General features: G+C 40.0%; 3 protein-coding genes across 3 annotated transcripts in view; 2 read left to right on the top strand and 1 right to left on the bottom strand.

The window, feature by feature from the left end:
- Positions 1-4,031, top strand: part of LOC111657108 (zinc finger MIZ domain-containing protein 1-like) — a gene marked incomplete at its 5' end in the record, with an annotated part of 10,617 nt that extends 6,586 nt beyond the window's left edge. The window contains 2 exons of the mRNA XM_023409103.2: positions 6-259; positions 364-4,031. Coding sequence (XP_023264871.1) covers positions 6-259; positions 364-471 — 362 coding nt within the window. The remainder of the gene's footprint in view (positions 1-5; positions 260-363) is intronic.
- Positions 4,032-5,192: 1,161 nt separating this feature from the next.
- LOC111657076 (peptidyl-prolyl cis-trans isomerase A-like) lies at positions 5,193-9,018 on the top strand. Its single transcript, XM_023409052.2, has 6 exons — positions 5,193-5,435; positions 5,620-5,650; positions 6,339-6,427; positions 6,517-6,613; positions 7,352-7,427; positions 8,562-9,018. Exons 1-6 carry the CDS (start codon positions 5,283-5,285, stop codon positions 8,695-8,697), a joined length of 582 nt encoding a protein of 193 aa, XP_023264820.1. The 5' UTR covers positions 5,193-5,282; the 3' UTR covers positions 8,698-9,018.
- A 679-nt stretch (positions 9,019-9,697) lies between these two features.
- LOC111657149 (zinc finger CCHC domain-containing protein 24-like) lies at positions 9,698-23,513 on the bottom strand. The gene is made up of 4 exons (XM_023409203.2): positions 22,826-23,513; positions 21,220-21,420; positions 10,937-11,101; positions 9,698-10,844 (listed from the first exon to the last, which is right to left on the bottom strand). The coding sequence occupies exons 1-4, from the start codon at positions 23,036-23,038 to the stop codon at positions 10,731-10,733; spliced, it is 693 nt and encodes a 230-aa protein (XP_023264971.1). The 5' UTR covers positions 23,039-23,513; the 3' UTR covers positions 9,698-10,730.
- Positions 23,514-23,831: the final 318 nt, after the last annotated feature.

Raw genomic sequence — 23,831 nt, 5'->3', positions numbered from 1 at the left:
ACCTCACTCTGCCGGCAATGACCAATCGCATGGTCCATTGCAGCAGAGCTTACATGCGTCTCCACACCCTGGGAGCCAATCAGGGCAGCAGCTACACCACAGCGGGCCTCCGCAGCCCTCGCGACAAGCTCCACCTCCTCAGCAACAGCAACAGCAGCAGCCCGGCCCCAACAACCATCCCCACGGCGACCTGGCCTTCAACCCCTCCAGCAGTTTGGACAGCCAAGCAGGGTCGGACATGCCCGAGCCATCTTTAGACGTGAGTCCCAACACAAAGCAGATAGTTTGAGAGCCAATCTTTAGTAACCTGTGTTCACTTGAATCCCTGACCAAAGTTTTGTTATCATTCCTTCTTCTTCACAGCTTCTCCCGGAACTCGCAAACCCAGATGAGCTGTTGTCGTACCTGGATCCCCCAGACCTCCCCAGCAATAGCAACGATGACCTTCTATCGCTCTTCGAAAATAACTGAGGCGATTCAGACACACATAAACTTTTCTGACTGCCTGCAGTTTCCCTGAGAACCCAGGGCGGTCACTCAGTACTTGATAAACACAAAGATGCACTCCCTTTCTCTTCTTCCTCTTGTACAGTTTTCATTCGCCAGCGCAGATTGACTGAAAGAGGTTAAAACTCAAAGACACAGCGGGATGCTCAGCCCGTGGCGATACCTTTTGAACTGTGCAGCTATACTCAGTTGATTTTTTTTACGCCACACACAGGTGTATGTGTGCACATTAGAAACGTGTTGTAGCATTTTTTATTCATGTTTTGTTTCCTTTTGAGAAGAAAAAGGAATTAACTGTAAAAAAAACGCAAAAAAATAAAATAACTGAAAAATAACTGAAAAAAACCTGCGCTATCTGGCCAGTGTGCGTTATGTCCATATTGTTATTCCAATCTGAGAGGCCACAGCTTCCTGGTGTCACAGCTCCATTCCCCGACTGGTCTGGTTAGTCGCACTGTTTTGTCCACCACACATCATTTAAAAGCACAAGAGATTTTGGCAATGCAAAAAACAGAATTATCTGTCTTTACGAAAAGAAAAAAGATCAGTTGGATCTGTGTATGTCTGTCCTTGACAAAATGTTTTTTTAAAGATTTTTTGCTCTTCTGCCAACATATAAAAAATCTTTTGGGAATAATCGGCTTCCACTTTGTCTACAATTGTGATACATACATATTTTTGTCAAAAAGAGATTTGCCTGCTTTTCAGTCCTCTAAGGGTTAACAGCTGGAACGGAGATTTTGGCCCCACTAAAACAAAACAAAAAAAGTTTATATTACATAATAAGAATAGCATATGCTTACTTATACATGTTGTAAAGTTACCATCCTCCTGTACAGAGGAGTGATTTTAATGGAAATGAAAGGTACAATACGAGAGATTGGGGTTCCTGTGTTGATCCTGCTGCGTTTATCGCTTCCTGCTACAACTCCTTCCATGCCGTCTGCTCTGCATGAGCCCCAGTGTCGCTCGTGTCAGCATTTTTGCAAAGTTGCATCTCTTTCCCTGTTAAATGATGTGCTGTTTAAGTAGTCTACAAAGTGCATGTGTGCCAAGCCCTTGTCTAGTGCTGTTCCAAGTGGTAAAAAAAAAAAAAAAAGATAGTGTGGTTTTTATAAGTTGCTGTTTCCACGGCTCTTTTGTTTGTACGTTTGTTTTTGATTTCTGTCAGATTTAGTATGATTTATTTAACACTAACACTGAAGGGATAATGCTGATATCAGCAATACATTTATCATGTATTTGCTGGATATACTGTATTATGTTTTTGTTTGTTTGTTTTTTCCTTTTTTTTGTTTTTGTTCTTTGTTTGTTTGTTTTTTGTTGCTGCATAATTAAACTATCCATGAATCTTTTGGGAAACTGCTCAACATCACCAAAGTTGGAGGGATGAGAATGGAGATGTTTGTGTTTGCTTGGTCCTGTGTGAGAGTGTGTGCATGTGTGTGCGAGTGTGTGCATGTGAGTGTGTCTGAGTGTGTGTGTGTTTCTATTGGTGTGATGGGAAGTAATATTGATTTCAAAGATATAGGGGAGGACAAATACAGTTTATCCATCACTACTGTTCAAGAAGTGGTTTTTAAAGCAGTATTGGTGCAAACCTTTTGCCACATTTGTTTTCAATTTCACTTTTTGAGAAGAGTGCTGTTCAGTATGCAAATGTATTATTTTTTAAGAAATGCTATTGTACTGTAAATATCATTGTGAATATTTTTGTATCATCTTGATAATGTTTGTCCTTTGATCATTAGTCGTCCAACGTAACCACATACGCTCCCAAACTCCCATCTGACCACTGACTTTGTTTGTAACCAGCATCCGACAGCTGTCTCGCCTCCTCGCTGCGGGGAGGCCAGTCCGAACGTCTCATAAGCTATTTTCCTGCAGGTCACCGTGCTTTCTAGTCACTTTCCTCCCAGTCTACTCTGTCCCGCACCTGTCCTTTAGAAAAGACAGGTGTCCCTATTTTTAACCGGTCTCCTTCCTTGCGTCAGCTCAAGGTGATTGTGTAGCATCACTCCGATTTTCAGATGTCAAGCTCGGTTTGAAGCAATATTTCCTTTCACGCTCAGATGTATTTGATTGATAATGATCAATGTTGTCTGCTCATCAATTTATGTTAACATTTTTATCGGTGATTATCTGAACAGTAATGGTTTCAAAAAGATGTGGTATCAGCTGGCTTTCAGTGTAATTAGTGAGCTATGTGAATATCATAATTGTTGCTAATTGTCAATACACAGTGGTATTTTAAAGATATATCACAACCATATTTTAAAGAAATTCATGATATTGTTTATATTTTTGTTATAGAAAAATGTGGCTTTTTTGAAAGCACGAGACCATATACATTTTTATCCCCTTTTTGTTTTTGGTAAATTATTTTGTACTGGTTTTCTTATTAATCTGTAAGGCTAGAAATCCAATTTCTTTCAACTGTAGCATTGTGCTAAATTAACCACCCTGGTTTTGTGTAAACATTATTTTAAACGTCATTTAAGAAATATTATTTGTTCCAATTCAGCACACTGACATGTCGTTTCATATTTAAGTCACAAGCAAAACATCGAATCAAGTCTTTTAACACTTCACTGCTTCATTTTCATTTTCTACATTCTGAATTGAAACTATTGATCAATCCCATGGAAGTCATTATCATTTCAGCTTTTGTTCTGTCAGCCAATTTGGTGTATTAGGCAGCACCCCAAATCTGTAGTTGCACAATCACAATAAAGGCCATTTTCTGGGGGAAGTTGTTTAAAAAAAAAAAAGGAAAAAAAAAGGAAAATAAAAACTAAAAAAATACAGCGAGGAAGGGCACGTTTATCGTTCTGGCCTGAAAAGGATGTTGAGGGCAAGGCTAGGTCAAACGTCCCAAGAATGCCTGTATATATGTAAATGACTATAGAGACATGTGAACAGAAATGTATTCATTTTCCCTGGGAATGTGCATTGTTTCTTCAGAATAATAAAAAGCTTGCAACCCCTCTACTGGAAGTGGCTGAATATGGAAAATGAAACTTGTTAGTTAGTGTCTGTGGGTATCTCAGCATTTTGTTCCCCCCTCTGTAATATACTTTCACCTCTTTTGTTAGGGGAACTGGGACAGCTATGTTTTACATGTAATATTTAGCCTAAGTGTTCTAGTCTGTCACCTGCATACTCTTGAGGTGCTAAAGCTTAAAAAAAAAAAAAAAAAAAAAAAAAAAAAAACAAGGTTACAAAGAAAATCGCTTGGTGGGGTAGGAGAAAGGAGGTGGGAGGGACGGGTCCAGAAGATTGTAACCAAATCCATAGTTTGTACAATTTTTGATATCATGAACAGTTGGAAAAATGATACAATCTAAGGTGATTCATGCAATGTGGCCATTGTCTCTATGTTTGTACATTGTATGTACAATCATTTCATATTCTAAACTGGTCAGAAAAAGGAACTAATTGTGATTTTTAGTCTTGCAGAACTGTATGTAGTTAGATGATGTGACAACCTAATATTTATCTAATAAATATGTATTCAGATGATACCTGTATGTCACTGTGGTCCTTTCTTTTGTGCACTTGCGTCACAGTCTGACGATTAGGCCTGCCTAACTCCCACGGGCTGTTTACCCAAGCAGAAGGTGCAAATTATGAGTATCAAATTTTCATCCCCATTTTGATTAACATAGCTTAAGGTCAGCTTGACCTTATGTGGAAAAGATATGAGCCCACATTAATTAACACAGCAGAATGAGGGAGATGAGATTTGTAGTCCTGCTCTGAGGAATTACATTCAGCACTTGTTATGCAATTTGTGATGGAGGAAATGAGAAAATAAAAGAAGAAATTAAAAAGATAAGTGGAAAAAAATGACTCTTGTAGACTTAGAAAGCAGCAAAAGTTTCAAAAAAAAAAAGGTTACACTGCTCAAACTACATTTTCCACTCTCATGCATATAGCCTAGTGGATATTTGAACAAACTTCAACACCATCGATGCAAAAGGAGTAATTTTCAATCTCAAATTCTCTCACAGTATTTTAGTTGAACCCGTCCATTATACGCTTCCTGAGCACTTTATTGAGTACATCATACTAATCCTGGGTATGCCTTAACGGCCGTAGTTCATAACGGCGTGGATCCCACAAGATGTTAATACCCGATGAAGATGGTAAATTGTGTCCATAAAGGGATGCACATGGTCAGCTAACATACTCAGACAGGCTGAGGCATTCAAACCATGATTGATTGGTGCTTAGTGTGCCAAGAAAACATTCCCACCAGTGTACCACCACCAGCAGCAGCAGCAGCAGTCAGACTGTTGACAGAAGGCAGGTGGAGTCAGTGGATTCATGCTGTCTCAGAAGGATCCACACAAATAGGTTGAGATTCACAAATATATGTGAATAGAAAAATTCTAAGTTGACGCACAAGTGATATGAGTTGTGAATTAGAGGCACAGATACAGATCGAGTAGCCCAACAGTCAGTCCAAACTTTTGACTGATACTGTATATAGATATAAATCACTCCGCATTTATTTGTGCAGCGTGTCATGCGAGTTAAGTAACTTGACATTCATTTATCAAACGTTTTTCGAGCCTGGTCTAACGCCATAAAAACCAGTCTAGTGGTAGAAAACTTAACAACAATCACAATCAGGTTTAATCTCGCGAGATTTGAGAATATGTGTTTCCGGTTGCGTAAGAAAAAACTTCCTCGTTTCCCACATATGTAAGCGTGACTTCTGTCTCCTTGCTGACCTGAGCGCAACGACTGAGCCACATTAGCCTTGAAAGATGTTAATTTTATCAAACAGGATAAAGTTATGTTCTCTGGCGTTTACCGCGGCACGTTTGTGCAGCAGCGGCCCGGCTGGTGCTAACAACAACCCGATGGTTTTCTTTGACATTGCTGCAGACAACGAGCCTCTGGGCAGAGTAACATTTGAGGTGAGCGGATTAAAATCAACAAGGCATTTACTTTCAGTATGTTAATGTTTGCTTTTAACTGTTATACACATCAAACTAGCCGGAAGTCCATTCGGTAGCATTTACAGTCAGTATTTGAGCCACAGTTTTCCAGGGAACAACCTGTTCACATTGTGACCTCAAGCAGTTTAATTTTCTTTTGCAGCTCAACGCCGAAGTTGTGCCAAAAACGGCAGGTAAGCGATGATTTTTTTTCTAAAGTCGTCATATCAAAGACCAGCAAACTGATACAAGCTAGAACCAGAGGCTGATAACTAGAGCTTATAAGAAACCTTAATCTTCATTTATCAAGAATCATGCAAGATAATGACTGAACAATGGTGGTCAAGCAGGCAAAACAAACTAACCCCAACTTAAAAAAATTGGCACATGCAAAAACTTGGGCAAGTCTGTACATATTAACCTGCCCTTTTCAATTAGTTAAGCACTGGGTTGGAAATATTCTGCTTTGGGGCTGTGTGGCACCATGGGAAACACTGATAGAGGGAAGAATGGGTTCCATTAATGATGAGTTTCATCTGGGTGCCAGATTTTTTTTTTTTTTCAACACTAGTGCTGATGCAATGCTTGAGTTTTGGTATAATCTAAACATGAAATGTCTAAACACGAGCAGCCAACATGAAGTAAATAAAACTATGAGTCACCCTGGCTTTCAGTGCTAACTTTCAGTCTTGACGTCTGATTTAATACCTAGTTAAAAAACACAGAAGAACAAGAACAAAAGAAATAATGGGTTGTGATTACCAAGGACCCAATAACTAACTACTTGACGGACCTATTAAGAAGGAGGTAGCTGTACATTGAGTATTCACTGTCCAGTGTGGATTGTGGACTGGAGAATCTGACACAAACTCTCTTTGATAGAAAACTTCAGGGCCCTGTGCACAGGGGAACATGGTTTCGGTTACAAGGGATCAATTTTCCACAGAGTGATCCCTCAGTTCATGTGCCAGGTAGGCTTCTCGTTTTCTCTCTCCCGTGTCCTGTAATTCTCCAGCGTGTTGCTGTGGTGTAATTACATCAATGTGCTTTGTGTGTTTAGGGTGGCGATTTCACAAACCACAATGGAACTGGAGGGAAGTCAATCTATGGATGGAAGTTTCCTGATGAGAACTTCAAACTGAAGCATACTGGACCTGGTAATTATTCTACATCCCACTGTTCAAGCCAAGTCTGCTTGTTATTCATTCGAACAAATTAAAGTTCCTTTGGGACCGTAGTCCAGGGCAGAGCTACATGAAGTGCAGGAAGAAGACAGTCCACTTGATAGATAACTACAGAGTATAATTAGATTTAACATGCACAGCACAGTGTGATACCACAGGACAGCGCAAATGCATGATGCATGAATAACTGTTAGTTGTTCGTCTTCGCAGTGAAGTGCTTGAAACCAGGCTGGTGAACACTGAGCCAAAAATAAAGAATGGCAGACGTGGGAGGAATCAGTAACATGGATATATGGCAGCACTGAAAATATATTGAGAATCATTTAAAAGTTATATTTTTTTATACATCAGTTCCTCTTTGTCATATTGTTATTCCTTATTTTGGAAATGGAAATTAATCTTTTCCAACCTGCTCCTCAGTGTGACATGATTCTTTTCACTTTCACCACCAGGTGGCAGCATTGTGCAACTAGTATTCAAATAAGAGCAATAGTGGAGTTGGTGTGGTTACAGTGATGACAGAAGTTTCCTTAAATTGGCCATAATATTTGAAATGTTTTTTTTTGTAAATATTTGATCCTTGCATCATAGTGAGCTGTTGTATAGATTTGGGACTATTGACCCCATTCTGTAAAAGCTCAGGTGAAAACATGTTCTAAGTTAACATTTTGTTATTTTGATCAAACTGAATCTGAACTTGTTGCACTGTAGGAATCTTGTCTATGGCCAATGCTGGACCCAACACCAACGGATCCCAGTTCTTTATCTGCACCTCTAAAACAGAATGGTATGTACTGACAAACACAACATTATAGAGGTTGATGTAAGTGTAATGTATTTATTCTTATGCATTTCTTGGATTAAATGAATGTCTGTTACTGGCTTGCCTTTAGAGATATCTGTACAAAGCTCTGTTAATTAGATGTATGGGAAACTGCACACCCTGTTAAATGACATAACTGAAAAAAACAGACTAATTAATAATCAATATCATATACACAATATTGTAACACACAGTCTCAGATTCACCAAACAACTTTTTGCTCACATTTCAACAGTGTAACCCTCCAAAATATGCATTATGAATGTGGAGGCATTGACAGATTTGCCTTTTCAAAGTAAAGGTCATCAAATATGCTGTTGTTTCTGGAAGATTTAAATATGAATTTTTCCTTTTTAATTATGCCAAAACATCACAAACAGAACCACATAACTAAGGATTTTGAAGGATGATAAACAGAAGGAATGTCTGTGATTTTAACTGTGACCGGGCAAAGTAACCAGTGATGGTGGCAGTGTGGAGCTCGGACACTGCTAACATTAAAACTGTGAGTCTCAAACCACACAAAAAGATAATACTTACTCTGAAGCAGTTTTCATATATTTTAGCTTTAGTAATGATGTTTGCTTACCTATTTTAACTTAAAAGTAGGATGTACGGCAACTTAACAGGAATCCGGACAGAAATCCACTGCCAGAGGTTTTACAGCCCAGGCTCCTCACTCTTACGCTCACACTCTGATAAAGAAAATAATTAATAATATAGTAAAAATAGTAATCTGTCCCAGAGAGCTCATGCAGTTGATACACCACCCAGCCTTTAAAATCTGCTACTTTTGGAATGCTTTTGTTATTTTAAATTTTTTTAATATGTGTCCTATTATTGTTAAAATGCTGTTTCAGAGGAGGGTTTTTCCCTCACCCTCTTGAGAATAAAATTCTTGGTGGAAGCAGTGAATTCTTATGTTTTGGCGTTGGAGAAAAGAAATGTGAAGATTTATAAAAGGCCTAAAATAGCACAGTAATTGCCGAAATAGTGGCATCACCCAACAAAAAGCCACAAGTTAGGCCCAGTTGGGTGCATCGCGGATCGTCTCACTGTCTGTGGCAGTGATAATAAACGTCGTCTTTCTTCATTCAGGCTGGATGGCAGGCATGTTGTCTTTGGCAGCGTGAAGGAGGGATTGGACGTGGTCAAGAAAGTGGAGTCTTTCGGTTCACGGTCTGGGCGAACCTCCAAGAGGATCACTATCACAGACTGTGGAGAGCTCAAGTAGACTCCATAAGAGCAGTGGACATGGTCCTAGTCTCATCTCCTGCTGTAATTTCAATGTGAGAGACTGAGTGAAAGAGACTCTGTCCTCAGTCATGACACAGAGTGCTACCTCTCTCTGCTGGCAATAGATAATATCAGAATCAGGCTGATTTGGGTTTTTTTTTTTTTTTTTGGTTTGTACTTAAATTCTGCAACAACTAACGCACTTAACTGTGTCGTGCTATAAAATGTGAAGAGTGTGTGTTGAACTTGAAAGCGATCATTAACATTTATGGGGAGAGGGGCATTTATTTGCAATAAATAAAAGTCATTTTTTTCTAAATATGTGAGCTGGTTCTTGCCATCTGTTTTTTTTATACTACATGAACTTGTATGTCAAAGCATTACAAAAATCCCCAAAGGAAAAGTTGTGCACTTCAACAACTGGCTGAAAAAGCTGTTTGAGTTAAAGGTGTGCCCATTTATTGAGGAAAGGCGAATGGTGTTTTTATCACCAGCTGCGGAATGAGTTCAGTGTTTTGTCATTTTTCCGCGCCTCCTTCTGCTTTCCTCATCAGCTTCAGTTGACTAATGATCTTATCCCCACTAAGTATTTGTTCTGCTGAGGTCTGTCCAGAAGAATTAAGGTCTGCAATGTCAGATCTAATTGCTTCCGCGCAGGGAAATGCTTCTTTTCGAGGGGTCAGGCCATTTTGCATCGGAGCTTGCTTTAGGTTCTGTCAGTGGTGGTACTGTATATAAGAAGGTGATGAAGCCAAATCTGATAAGTAAATTTTTCCAGATGCTCAAAAAAAAATTTTGTTTTTTTTTTCTGTTGTGGGAAGATAAAAATGTGTAACATCTGGATTAGTTAATGTTGAAGAGATAGTGTGGTATTATCAGTCTCAGCTCTCAAATCCATACTGCAACATGGATGAATTAAAAACTATAATCTTATGTGCTTATATTTTTTATAAGAGATAAAAACCAATTTTGCAGAGCAGCAGAAAAAAACAGGAACACTCGCTTAAATGCATTTTAATACAAAAACATTTTAAGAGATCAAGAGCTCCATCTCATGGGTTACTCCAAATAAGGCACATTAAATGGCGTGTCACACATCTTAAACAGTTAAAAACCGTAGGGTATTTCTTTTCCATACCATTATTTATCGTCACAGACACCATCTAAAGCAACTTGCGCATGCTACCTTCCACTTCATCCTTCATGATCTTTGGTACATTCACATTATTCCTTTTTTTTCTGTCATGTAACATGAGACATTACAACCTACAACCCATAAAAAGCACTTTGGTGGTGGTTATTCTATTTGTCAGGAGAAAAAAAAATGTTTCTATCATATTGCATTGGTTTACAACTTTGGAATAACAAACGACCTACAAAGTGTTTCCACAAGTAATTGTAGGCACATATAGTATATAAAGAATAAATGTTAGTTGGCTAATATATTCCTTCACAAAGTGTACTAATCAACAAAACCGTAATGGCTTAAAAATATATTCAAAAATTATGTACCCTCCAGTACGTATAATACAGACAATAATGCAGATACACATTAATACTGCATATCCTTCTTAGTAAAGACTTGTTGCATATTTTATACAGAAAACATCACTTTAAGTTATTTCTGGAATATACAAACATGTAAAAGAGAATCTTCATCTGGAAACTTCACTCGTGAATTTTGTTCCGAGGCGAGTGAAGGCAGACACAGAGCTAAAGTTTCTTAATTCACAGTTGGTAAGATTCTTGGTTCATAGTTAAGACTTCAAATGACTATTCACATAACGACAACCGAGTAACTCACTAGCACCCAGCAAACGCAACATACTCGTCTCCACTGAGAGAAAGTGTAGAAAAATTCCTCCACAATGAGCCTCTTACACCGAGAGTCACGGCGTCAGAGAGACTATTTTCATGAGAATAAACTGTTAGATGCATTACAGCACAATAGAGTTTATTACCATGTGTTTTTAGTCATTAAAATGTAACCGTCCCTTTTCGATTAAAATGAAGGAAGTCAAGCAGAGTGTGTTATTGCACGCGGCGGCAGTAGTAGCCGAGGACTTTGCATTTTTCACACAGGTGTTGTGGATGCTCCTTGCTCTGGTCCGACACATCCAACCCGTCCGGCTTCTCCAGAGGTCGCTGGAACCAAATAACAAAAAAGTTCATTAGTTAACGTTGGAGTTATGTTTACTGATTTACTAATCAACAAAACTTCGGATTTGTGCTGTCACCTGCTTATGAGGGTAAACATTGATATGGCACTTGATACATTCTTGTCCCATGTTGGCCCAGGAATTCCCGCTCATCCACTTCCTCTTGCACTTAGGGCACTTATATTCACCGAAACACCTCTTCTTTCCCTGATACGGGGTCAGGCCTTCACCTTTGGGTCGAGCCTGAACAGAAATGTATGGTAGAAAACAGTTTATACATTGTTGACATCATGTGAAACCCACTTTTAGCTTCATTTCACTGCTTAAATGCTTTAAAATGACATATTTTCTCGATGTGTGAACCTCGGCAGCTTGCAAACATTCTGGCCTTTGCCTCTCAACACCTTTAACTGGAGACCGACTGACCAATGTGGTTTCTTTGGACGGCGGCCAATTTGAAGCTCTGCATGATTAGAACAGGAAGTGATAGCAGCCCTGTTGGTGGTCAAGAGAGTCGAGTTTAAGGAGTAGCTTTGTCTCAGGAGTGAAATGATTATTTATGGTTTCTGTTGTTAGTTAGATAACAGATCATCTGCTTTGGTGCTCGATTAATCTTTACAGTCCCGGAAGAGTGAGCCACACATTTTAAAGGAACCTTTTCTTCTCTTATCTAAAGTATATATGTAGAAGGATGGTGGAGAAATTAAAAAGCATCTTTGCACTATAGAAGCAAGTAGAAATGATTAAATGGTTTATTCCATGGAAGCTGGAGCATATTGTAATTTTTCAGTGTAATTTATTTGTTAGACAGAAAAGAAGGAGTCTCCGCTTTCCCATTAAAAATGAACTCCTTCCCTCCAGCTGTGTTCCCGAGGGACCATAAAGGAGGCCCCGGCCTGTGGGGGGACCAATGGGAGAGGCCTCCCTGCTATAGGACAAATACCTTAGGCCCTCAGTCATCCCTCCCAGCTGGCCCCGGCCCACCAATCAGGACAGAAAGATCTTAGCAGGGAGGAAATAAAACCCAGATGAACTCTGCACTTGTATAACATGACAAAATCCAAAACCCATCACAAAGAAATCATCTCGACAAGACTGGTTTAAATTAAAAGCACCTCAGCTGAAAAGTAGGGCAAGTCAAAATTAAGACACGGCCCGCACCACCAGATGAGTTCACATCAAATCTTGTTTTGATTTCACAGCAGGAACATATGTCAGGTTCAAAACTTCTAACAGATCATTATATTCATTTCCAGGACTACATCTGTTAAAAAAAACATGTTGAAAGTTCCAACAGCCAAGTCTCTAACTGTTAAGACCACTGTGAGGCATTTTGAGGCCTGTGTTTGCATCATTCAGCCACCATGAGGCACTGTGGGAGGTCACTTTTGATGGCAGCCCTCTCTCTCTCTCAAGCGCCTACAGGGCGAGCAGACAGAGCATCATCTTCCTGAGGGAGGAAACAGCTTTCACTCAGCAGAACAAGCAAAACAAACTCTACCTAAAGTCTGGAGCCCACAGGGTAGCAAAGGGCATGGCGCACTCCAGCGTTTCCACCGGTCCATCCAAAGATGTGACACTGACACCCGACAAATGACGATCACACTTTTGACCTGACTGTGAATGGACACTGTTATGACAACCAGGAAAGTTTGAGTGAAGGCAGAAAAATGGCACAACAAGTAAGAATGTTCTTCATGGTCAAGAAATCAAGACTGGGGCATTTACTTCATATTTTATGTCGTAGGATAAAACGAAGAACTGCAACACATTTATGGTCAATAGTGGAAAATGTTTTTGTGGCCTCTTTTCTTTAGTATTGCCTATAGGAACAAGATTCTGCAGCCATGCTAGCAACTCCCTCTCTCTCTGGACTTCACACCGGTCCTTTTAGCTAATGTCAGCATGCTAACATGCTCACGGTGGCAATGCTAACATGGTGTGTAGCAGGTATAAAGTTTACCATGTTCGCTATCTTAGTTTTGCATGTTAGCATGCTAACCTTAGCTAGTAAGCATTAAACAGAGTAAAGCTGAGCCTGATGGGAATGTCACAGTATTGGACGAAATTCATTTTTAACCTGAAGATGGTGCTTGATGAAAAGTTACCACAGTTATTACAAATCACCCTGAAGGCCCTTTTTTTTTTTTTTTTCTCAATCTATCCAAAAGTTGTTCAGACATCTCACTCTAAACCACAAATTTGAACCTCATTGTAACATCCCCATGAGAAGAAAGAGCCATCAAAGTCATTAGAATACATCCCTCCTGGGTCGCTCCTAAATTTTTTCGTCAATCCATCCGGTAATTGTTGCAATATTTCAATCTGGACCGAAGTGGTGGACCAACTGACAGACAAACCTTGCCATCCCTAGAGACATGCCAATAGCAGAGCCAAAAACACGAAGGCATGATGTTTTGGACTCGGTCAAAGGTTGTTTTTTGACTTTTCCCCATTTTGTTTGACACAAAGCATAACATTCAAATTGACACAAACATCCCATTTTCTCCCAAATCTGATTCTTCGTATTTGATCAAAGATCTGCAGCCTAAAACCATGTGTGAGAAACGGTTTTCTTTTAAGATAAATAGTTTTTTATTAATCTATTATGTGCATTACAACACACCCAAGCCAAAGAGCCATCATTTAAATTGTGTTACTTAAATCAGCCCCAGAGTGCATTGGCCGATGTAAAGCCTGATTTTAAGGCTGCAGCAGATAAGCTTGGCCCAGATCCTTGTAGCCTGGTGAGAGAGGCCCAGGAGGTTGGCTGCCTCCTTCTGCCATCATCTGGAATCCATCAGGATAAACAATGGACTACTCCAAACCCCCCCCACACACACACCCCCACACACCGCACCCCCACCCCTCCCCTCCTTCTCCGTTCTCTCTCCTTCATTCACTCTCTCCCCCACTTCCATACCCCCATGAGACATTCATCCTGGAGAACACAGCAACACCAAGCCTATTGGATACCATGTGGTCAATTACTCCACACTAACAAACCCGCCGCGCGCTCTCTCTCTCTCCCTCGCTGGGTTTAATTTGTATCAGACCCCCACAGCACCGGGGAGAAGCCCGGCTGTTACCAAAGCAAAACAACACGTTAATGCCTGGACTCAAATCCACAGCTATTGGTCTCCTATGTTTTAAAGACGCCTGCGTCAACTTGAGAGACACTTTTCATTATCTTGTGAAATCAGTTACCTCCAGCAGGGTTTAAAACAACAAACCAATGACTCTCCATTGTCCTTTAAAAAAGAGTATTGAAATAGTTAGATTTATGCATGGAAAACAATTATTACTGCATCCAAATAGAGGTGAAATGATTAGTTTAACTGGGGACAGTAGTCAATTATCTGCTTAAGTCATTTATCATGCAAAACTGCCAAACATTTGCTGCTTCCAGCTTCTCAAATGTGAGGGTTTACTGCAGTTGTCTGGTTTGTATCATTGTAAAATGAATATCTTCAGGTTTTGGAGAAAACTCTGTGAAGATGTCACCCTGGAAAATAATAGCTGTTGTCCTACATCCAAATATTATTCAAAATCTGCTGAGTGTACGCAGACGACATGTGGCTACTTTTAAAGTTAAGAGACTTAGAAAATTAATCAGAATACCTGAGTAAATTTGGATAATATCTCTGATTATATGTCTGTTCACATCTGTAATGAAGCACAGAGCAGGTATAGCTGAACATATTTAGGTAATATAACAGTTTTAGTGTAACTGAAATTAATCAGAAAATCCATCTCATGTAATACATGTCATTCTCTTTCACTGATACCCTGGTGCTAATACATCTAAATGCTAAACCATTTCTCTCTTTAAATATTTGACTTTTTGACTGTAAGTATACCGACATGCCATTATATTCTTTCACAGCTGCACTCCCTGTATCATAGGTGCTGACTCCTTAAATGTAAATGTTCATTGCACATGAAGCTTCTCTACTATAGCTATGATTCAAGGAAACAAGATATGAGACGCTCCCTGGCCAATGGAAGCAAACTTATGTCCTGTTTTTACACACAATGGTGCTTCCTCTTTTCCAGAATTTATCAGGGCTGAATGCTCCACTTATAGAAACATCCAGATATCAAATGATTCCTTTAACAGCTTGAAGCGGTAATCCTTCCACACAGCCTTTCTGCAAATCTGGCACATCTGAAATACTGAATGGATTAACTTTCCCTCCTTCTAAGATAAATGTGATTAGATGCAAACAATTGGAAGCCAAAGAGCGGAGGATTGTTTTCTATTTTACTACATGCCTCTCCACATTTTCAGTCTTCCATCAAGCCTGTTGTTCAGAGGTTTCCAGAACCCTTAAACAAGCAGAGTTATACCCTCATACATTCACAATTCACAGACATTATGTTTCTCAGCATCTATTTCACACACATTGCTGCTTTTGAGAGGAGTATTATCTACCAATACACTGACTGACTTCCAGTCCTGGCTGTGGTCTGGTTGATGACATATACAGCTGTAAACTGGCTTTATGTTTCACAATGAGTGAATGACGGGGGCAGGCGGGCTGGCAGACAAACAAGGGACGCAACAGAAAAATATTCCCAACTTTATTTCAAAACACAGCTGAGCGAGAGTCAAGAGAGCAAACAAATCTTCTGACTCCTGCGAGGGGAGTAAACTTTGGCATGGCGGGTCATTCTGTCAAAGTGATTCTCAGATTCCCAGGAGGTCCCTAACAAGCCAACAGTGAGTTTAATCTTATTGTCATGTCCAGTAATTGGTGCAGTTATACTCAGTTTTGCACTGTCGGAATAATTTAATCATATGCTTTATATCTCTCACTGCTGTCAAAGTCTAAACGAGGAAAACACAAGAACCTGCAGTCACATTTTGCGGAGGAGGTCAAACACGTCTCTCGTTGGTTTACAGCAGCCATAACAGCAATAAACAGCAGCTATTAATGAATGTGCCATCTACCTTTACACCCTTCATGTCCCTTCAAGTCACAGAGTGCAGAATAGAGGACCCAAATGCAGACGCTCAGGCAGGCAGGTGCAGTTAAGTGACTTTAAGTGAAAGTGGTAAATCTTACAATAGACCAGGCATCAAAGTCACGATGGTCAAAAAGAAAGCTCAAAAAGCAAAACGCAGGTACAGGCGACTCGAAGAGGGAACGAGAACAAAAACGAGGTTACCGGCAGGATGGCGTGATCGTTACAAGCTTGAGACCTAAAAAACGTAGACAATATGGCAGGAAGCAGGTGGAAATGACTGGTACAAGTACTGTGCTGGTGACTAGGGGAATGAGGAACAGATGATCAGGTGAGTGTGGCAGTCAGGTGATTGGGAGCAATAGGTTCCAAGGCTCAGGAGATTCAAGGAGAAGTGAAGTTTCCTCGTCAATGTGTGTTTCCCCTTAACCACCTAAACCTGAGCTTAACCTTATCCCTACCCCTAACCTGTAATGACTACTTGCTAGCAATAAGTGTGAAAAGGAATCCAATAAGAATGTAAATACATTTGGTGCCATTAATCACACACCTAATAAACCCCACCATATTATAATTATATTTTATCCCAAAAAACCCAAATTTCCTTTGGCAAACAAAAGCAGAACAATTTGTTGTCCCACCTGTAAATACTAAAATCTGGTGTAATTCCCTCAAAATTTAGCCTACTCCTTATAATCCCAAATTTTGGTATAGCGCCCCCAAATCCCATAATTTGGTATTGTTAAAATCCCAGATAAATAGTACTATAGTAGGTTAATTCAAGAGTAAAATGAAAATAACTGCATTACGGAATGAATGAAAAAATTGATTTACTGTAAACACAAAACAGGTGAAAACAGTAAGTGCTCAGAAAAACATTCAACATCTACAGATCCATGACAACTGAGAAAACTCAATCTGCTGATGATCAGGTAATATGATAGAAAGCTCCACAACAGATAGTAAATGACATTTGAGATATGATTGTTTTGTCAACTGCTGTTTGCAGTTTCCAAGGTCAATAATGAACCTAAAGGAAGGACATTATTTTGTAGGGACCCAGATACATACATGTATATTTAAAGCCAGAGAAAGGGAAACAGTTCTATAGCTTGCTTCCCTTTCCTTCCTCCCTCACACGTCCTTCAAACTGGAAAAACTGTCATCTATGATCAAATTTTCTCTTGAAAACATGCCACAGCACAAACACTGAACTCTACAGCATTCTTTTCTTATATGTTCATTAGTTCTGAGCAGATGACAGCCACTGCTCTCATCAGAGGGAGTCTATCTACCCCACATTCCAGGGTTTCCTCTATCTTGCTCATCCTCCCTGGCATATGATGCAGCCAAAAGCAACAAGACAGCAAACTGAGGACAGATAATACATTTATCAGCGGTGAAAACAAAAGGACCAAAGCAACAGAAATCAGACAGTGTTGCTTGAGATTCACCAGTTACACGCTCGGCTGTGAACTGTATTGCCCCACCTGGACAGAAGTACAATGTCTAGTCCTAAAACAACACTGATAACATTATCGCTATTTGAGCTGGGATATCAACCCAAAATGCCTTCTAAACTATGAGATCAAACATCAAAACGTTGATCAAACATAATCTTTAATGAACAGAATTTTGTGGCATTGATCGAAAAATAGAATTTCACTGTTTTCTCATCTGGTATATCTGGCTTATACTGGGATTGTATTAGCAATTGGTTTGTGCTCAGCTAAAACTGATCACCTGTGATATGACAAAGAAAAAGTTCCTCCATAGTATTTTTGTTGCATGCTATTCATTCAGTCAGTTGCTCAGTAATGCTTTTTTCTTCATGTTGATACATTCAGCAGGATCCCCTAATGCTGATCAAGGCTAGTCACTTTGTCTTAAAAGAATAGTTTGACATGAAGACATGAAGTTGTTGTTTAAAGAGCTGCGAAAACTACAAGAATTTCATTTATTCTGGATGTGAAAGACATATTTTTGTGTTAGATTGTGATTTAAACAGAATCTTGCGGAATTTTATTGTATGCTTCTGCTTGAATCACTTTCTTGCCAAAATTAAGACGAGAAGATTGATATCATGTTCATGTAAGGTAAATATGAAATTACTGCCAGCAGCTAGTTAGCTTAGCACAAGAACTGAAAATGGGGAAAAAGATAGCCTGGCTCTGGCCCAACCTAACAAAATCTGCCTACCAGCACTGCTACTCACTAATTAACAGTTAAGGACAGTGAATCATGGGATGAAATGCTTTTAAGAACTTAAGGAACACAAATCTAAAAATATCCATGTTTCAGGCTTCAAAGACTAAATAAAGAAATTCCCCTGAAAGCGTTTCAACCATCAAAAGTTCAACTGTCCAGAGTAATCATGAAAGCAGACTTTTCCCCTCCATTCAAACATGATTAAACTGTAACTGTAAAGACATACACTAATTTCCTGTGCTACCCACTGTTTCCACAGACATCTCTGGGCAACTGCTCACTGGCCCTTTAAATGAGTGTCCGAAAGCCGCTTCTTCACACATGCAGGCAGACGGACAGAGAGAGACGCAGTTGACTGCAACCAAGCAGAGCTGAGCGAACAATACAGCCTGACTTCCTGACCTCTGGTTCCACAGCCCCTCAGGAGAAACAATGCTCTCCTTATTTAGCCCAGGCCCTTCCCACCATACACCCATTTACTGTCAGCACACTGTCACTTGTGTATTCTCTTTACAGTAACCGGGTTCAGCTTCTTAATTGGAAAGGGGTCATTACAACGTTGTGATCCTGGGTTTGAGGGATGAAAGGTGTTCCAATAGCATATTATTTAGCGATGTAATTTTTTTGGATGGAGTATTTCAAGCTTAACACGCTAATATAATAGCATGTTAGAAATATAGTCATTTTACTGCAACCCAACACACAGTAACACATCAAAAGTACCAAAAGCGTGTATTTCGGTTGTCTAGAGCTAAAAATGCCTCAGATTCCAGCCAACAAGAACAAAAAGCAGTTTGTTCATTAGCTGCAGCTTCAGAAGAACATTCAGCTCGGCTTCAACTGAAGAGGCCTTTTGTCATGACGACAGCTCCGTAATCATTGCTTTGGGTCTGAAATATTAGCAACACATGATAAAATCTGACATCATCTTTTCTAAGGCAGAGCGAGAGCAGCAGAGAGCCAGGCAGAAGAAATGGTTTCCAGATTTCTTAACATTTTCAGGGGCGTGGCTGCGAAGAAGAATCGTAAATATCTCGGAGTAATCCTTTGACGTCCTAACCTCCTGGTGAAGCAAGTAACCCAACTCTCCGCTATGCTGTCAACAGGATGTTTACCAGTGACATGCTGAGCACAGCATGGATAGTGTATCTTATATCTATAAGCAGGACTGCAAACCAAATTCATGGACTGGCACTTTTCCCTTTTCATTGTTTTTCATCACCTAGGGTTTCAACCGAGGTGCCACAAGTTTCTTTATCAAAGAAGCAAACTTTTAGAGTTGACATGGGCCCCCTTCCACCCAGAAAGGGGCTGTTAAAGGCCCCCCACGCACCCACTTCCTGTGTGCTTCTTCTTTTCTTATCTTACTGAGCCGTGACATTCTTTGATTCCTGTCCATACAGCCTCTCCACAACAAACTGATCAGCTATGGAAGAATGCTACAAATGGTCCAAAGAGAGTCACTGCTGCTAATAAGATGATTTATATCAAGTCCATAAAACAGCTATAAAACAAGTCATTTTGCTTTGCTGTGATTTATGCCTCTCCATTCTTCATTTGAAAGAAACATGCTGTGCAAAAACTGGGGTTTCAAGCATGTTTCCCTCCTAGCTAAGCGGCTCAACCTAAAGGAATAACTGTCAATGTGTTGTACATTTAGTGGTTGAAAGCTTCTCTGTTCAGATCGGGGGCTACATTTCTGAGGCTGACGAACTGACAGTCCCACCCGCTTCTTGCAGTGATTGCCAGGTGCACACAGATGTGAAAAAGTTAAGAGCTATAAGCTCACTGCAAATGATTTTCTCTGCATTCCTCACATTGCTCCACTATTTTTGTTCACTGCCGAGCTGCAGCAGTCTCCTCTGTGTTGGCAGTGGTGGAGGTGATGAGCTTCCAGAGAAGAAATGGTTATTTGCTTTCTTGCTGTGAGTTTGATGAGAAAATTGATACCACTCTGTACAGTAAATATGTAGGCTAGCTAAAGCCACCAGACGGCTATCTTAGCTTAGCATAATGAGTGAAAACAGGCTTAAACAGGTAGCCTGGCTCTATCCAGAGGTAACAAAATTCCCAACCAGCTCTTCTAAAAAACTCCCCTATTAACATGTTGTGTTAAATCAACAATTAAATGTTTTACAGGAAGTTGTGCACCCTGTTTCCAGTCTTTATGCTAACTTAAGATAACTGGCTGCTGGTTCCAGCTAAGTGCTTACCGTAACCTACAGGAAGTAGTATTAATCTTCTGATCTAACTTTCAGTATGAAAACAAATAAGTGTATCCCCAAAATTATGGCTTTTAGCTCATACAGCAGAAAGTCAACACATACCAAGAAATTAAATAATCCTGTAGAAAAGTAGCACCATGTTTAACACTCTTAAAAACTGCACAAATTGGCTTTTTTGACATGTTCATAAAGACCTCTGGCACAAATTGACAAAAATTGGTACTCGTAGAAAAGAGTTAAAGAGAGAGAGTGATCACTCAGTCCTCTGTTTGAGTGACAAAATGAAGTAATTACACTTGATAGGCTTCTTTATATAATTGACCAGTAAATGTTTAACACCTATTTGAATTTTGACTTTTTGCTTTCTTGGACACACCCTGTCCATTAGTTATTTGATTATTTCCATTACACCTAACAAATGTCAGGCATTTCCCTCTGAACATCATCAATGGGGAACTGCAGCTGCACATAAAGTAGTGGTAATATTTCTCTCGTGTTTTGAGTAGAGGTTGTGCCTAGTTCTACAGAGAAACCTATCATCTTTCATTAAGGCCAGCTCCGAGATCCAATCTGGCATCTGCTGCTCATTACCAACCTGCAGTGGTACATCTAACTCAAATATGTGCTGAGGAATCTATTTCACGCTGAGAAGAGAATACAAACATAATATTCTGTCTTGGAATTTATAGTTTTAGTACCATTGAATTAAAAAGTGGTGAATTTATGCCTACAACTGTAATGAAGCATGTGGATTTGATCCGAGTTTCGGCTCAAATCAGATCAAATATTACACTATATTCACTTCATGAATTCCTCTTTTTCAGACAGCACTTCATATGTTCTTCAAAACATGCTGATGAATTTGATTGGCAGCTCAAATGGCCCACACATTGCACAGCTGTTTCAGCTGCCTTTGTGGATCTGCACCTGACTGAGGTACTGCATCCCTGACTGGCTCACCTGAGGGCAGTCTTTGATGTAGTGTCCTTTGTTGAAGCAAAGGTGGCACAGGTAGTTGGGCGGCGGTCTTTTGCTGGGTTTGCGTGTCTCGGGGGACAGGGAGAGATCTGAGAAATGGTCCGCCAGAGAGCTCAGGCCATCCACGATATTGTTGAGGGATCCATAGGGTGAGGAGCTCTTGTAGAAGTTGTTGTTCAAGGCCTGTCAGAGAAAAACCAAGATGATAAATCAGTGGCAATGGAACTGTGTGGATGTAAAGGTCTAAATATTCAGTAGATACCTTAATACACTAAAGTCTGGCTCTAGCCAACAATTGTCATGATCACCCAAAGACCAAAGAGATGTCAACAAATAGGTTGTTTTGTTCAACCAACAGTCTAAAACCCATAGATAATTCAATTAACAATGATATGAAGCAAAGAAAAAGCAGCATATTCTCACATGGAAGTAGCAAACATGGTGTTTCTCTTTGACAAATGACGTCAAAGATGATCAGAATTGTTGTTGATATATTTTCTGTTGATATATTTATCGATTAATTGGCATTAGCTTTGACTCTACACAAAAGTATCTTTCATTTCACAAAGACACAGAAGAACATTGTTTTGACTCCAGGATGAAAGAGCATTTCAGCCGGCAGGTCAGTCCATCACCCTTGTTTCTCTCTCTGACAGTAGCAGACATTATTTCATTTCTGCAGATGTGCTGCCTTTACTGCATTTACTCTGTGCACCAATAGTGTCCATTTCCTCATCAGAACAAAATGCCTTTGTCATGCATTCTCCCAACTGGTCCTATTGGCACAACACAATCAGCATCATTGTGTCTCTGGAGGAGATGGGTGCTATGGCACCGCAGGGCAAACATGAAGAACAGCCTGCAGACACTGGCTGTTTACTCTGGGGGCATCACAGTGACTGAATTGTGATCAGATGCACTTGTACATTGCAGTGGTTAATACTCTGAATGAGACATCAAACTGCTGCATATCTGTGGCATGTGTTACAGTATATCATTTGAACTGTTTCATTTTCAAAGTGAAAAGGTGTAAGCTGGTGACTTTTGCTGCCAATGTGTAAACAAAAACACACTTTTTAATGCTCTATTTCCATTGTCCTACTTTTCTTGCACAGGTCAGTATTAAATTAAGCAACACCAATCCCCATTACGTGAAGGCTACATATATCTCCTACCACGCAGAGGCCAGCCAGGGTGAACACTCACATTTTTAAAACCTTGTGAGAGGTCTTTCTCAACCTGCCATTCCTCCACCAGCTGCAGACTGACACCAGAACAGTCTGAACACACTCAGGCAGTATACCAGGGTACAAAACACATATTCATAATCTACCCACTCACCACAGTGCAACCCAATGAAGGCATGCAGGTGAGGTTTACTGTATGTGCTACAAAAATAACCTGGAGTGAAATATGTGGGTACGATATTCATGGACACCCAAGGAGAGAGATTATTTGATATGCAGCAAAAAGAAAAAGAAAAAGAAAAAAAAATCAGTGTAAGTTTCAACATAAAGTGAATGTTGTAAACTTCCATGCAAAGCATTAGTCTTTACTATAGGACAGCGTAACATCACATGAATTCTACCTCACTCCTCAGATGGAAGAAGTTGTTGAGATAGTTGGAGCTCAGATCAGCTGCGCTGCGCTTGGAGTTGTTCATGTCCTGAAGAGAAGCGTCCGACTCGGCTTTGAACGCATCAAAAGCGCTGCTCTGGGTGTCTTGCAAAGACATATAGACCCAGTTGAGCAGCTGCGCAGGTTGGTACACGGGGGCACCAGTCTCTATAGCAGACATCATATTGTTGTTGGAGGACTGCGCCGGATTTTCTGGATTACAACCCAACTTCTCTCAGTCATCCCCCCTTGCTACGGCTGGATGGGTGTGATCCTTGTGTTCTAACCCGGGGAGCCCTAGAGGACCCCAGTAACGGGACAGCAGTCTCTGAGTGAGGGCGCAGTGGAAGCATTAAGCGCCAAAGCCTGAATGCCAGTTCGGAGCTTGGAGCAGCGCTCCGGCCAGGACTCTGGATTGCGTCACAGCGAACGGGAGGAGGTCCAACATGAGCTTGCATCTTTCTGCTTACCTTTTCTTCACATGTTGAACCACTGTAGCCTGCTGTAACCTATTATCAACGAAAACTAAGTGTAATAAGGAGGTAAAAGTGAAAATGGTATATAGCCCTGTATTGTATAATATGATTTAGGCCTATTTTTTTGTCATTTCGTTTTAAGAAATCACTCAACTTGTGTAAAATAATTACCTTAAAAACTATTTTATTCCCTACTTGTCTTTGTTGTTGTTTCGTTATTTCTTGGAAAAAAAATAATGCAGTTCAGTCTATTGTGATTGTTATGGGTCTGCTGCTACAACTAATTACTATATATTCATATATATACATACACTACTGAGGTTACTGAGGATGCCTTCACTGACAATCAGGTTTTAGGGTAAACAGATTTAACTACAACACCGACAGATTATTGGCCTGCAATGCACGTCTCGAATACAAGTAAACTGCTGCCATCTAGTGTTTTATGTTGATACTGAGTGTAGTATTTCAGTAATGCACTAATTCACAAATTGTACAATC

The sequence above is a fragment of the Seriola lalandi genome, unplaced genomic scaffold (assembly GCF_002814215.2).
Source record: "Seriola lalandi dorsalis isolate HSWRI2012SDOR001 ecotype SW California unplaced genomic scaffold, Sedor1 jcf7180002054383, whole genome shotgun sequence".
Taxonomy (NCBI): domain Eukaryota; kingdom Metazoa; phylum Chordata; class Actinopteri; order Carangiformes; family Carangidae; genus Seriola; species Seriola lalandi.
The sequence above is the reverse complement of the archived record's forward strand: the minus strand, read 5'-3'. Positions and strand labels throughout refer to the sequence as shown.

What these genes read in the sequence shown, in the direction of transcription:
- LOC111657076 (XM_023409052.2), top strand. Translation starts at nt 5,283, where the DNA reads ATGTTAATTTTATCAAACAGGATAAAGTTATGTTCTCTGGCGTTTACC. An exon ending in AGTTGTGCCAAAAACGGCAG is followed by an intron (nt 5,651 to 6,338) that starts GTAAGCGATGAT and finishes TCTCTTTGATAG; the next exon opens with AAAACTTCAGGGCCCTGTGC. An exon ending in ACTGAAGCATACTGGACCTG is followed by an intron (nt 6,614 to 7,351) that starts GTAATTATTCTA and finishes GTTGCACTGTAG; the next exon opens with GAATCTTGTCTATGGCCAAT.
- LOC111657149 (XM_023409203.2), bottom strand. Translation starts at nt 23,038, where the DNA reads ATGATGTCTGCTATAGAGACTGGTGCCCCCGTGTACCAACCTGCGCAG. An exon ending in ACATCAAAGACTGCCCTCAG is followed by an intron (nt 11,102 to 21,219) that starts GTGAGCCAGTCA and finishes ATTTCTGTTCAG; the next exon opens with GCTCGACCCAAAGGTGAAGG. An exon ending in ATGTTTACCCTCATAAGCAG is followed by an intron (nt 10,845 to 10,936) that starts GTGACAGCACAA and finishes ATTTGGTTCCAG; the next exon opens with CGACCTCTGGAGAAGCCGGA.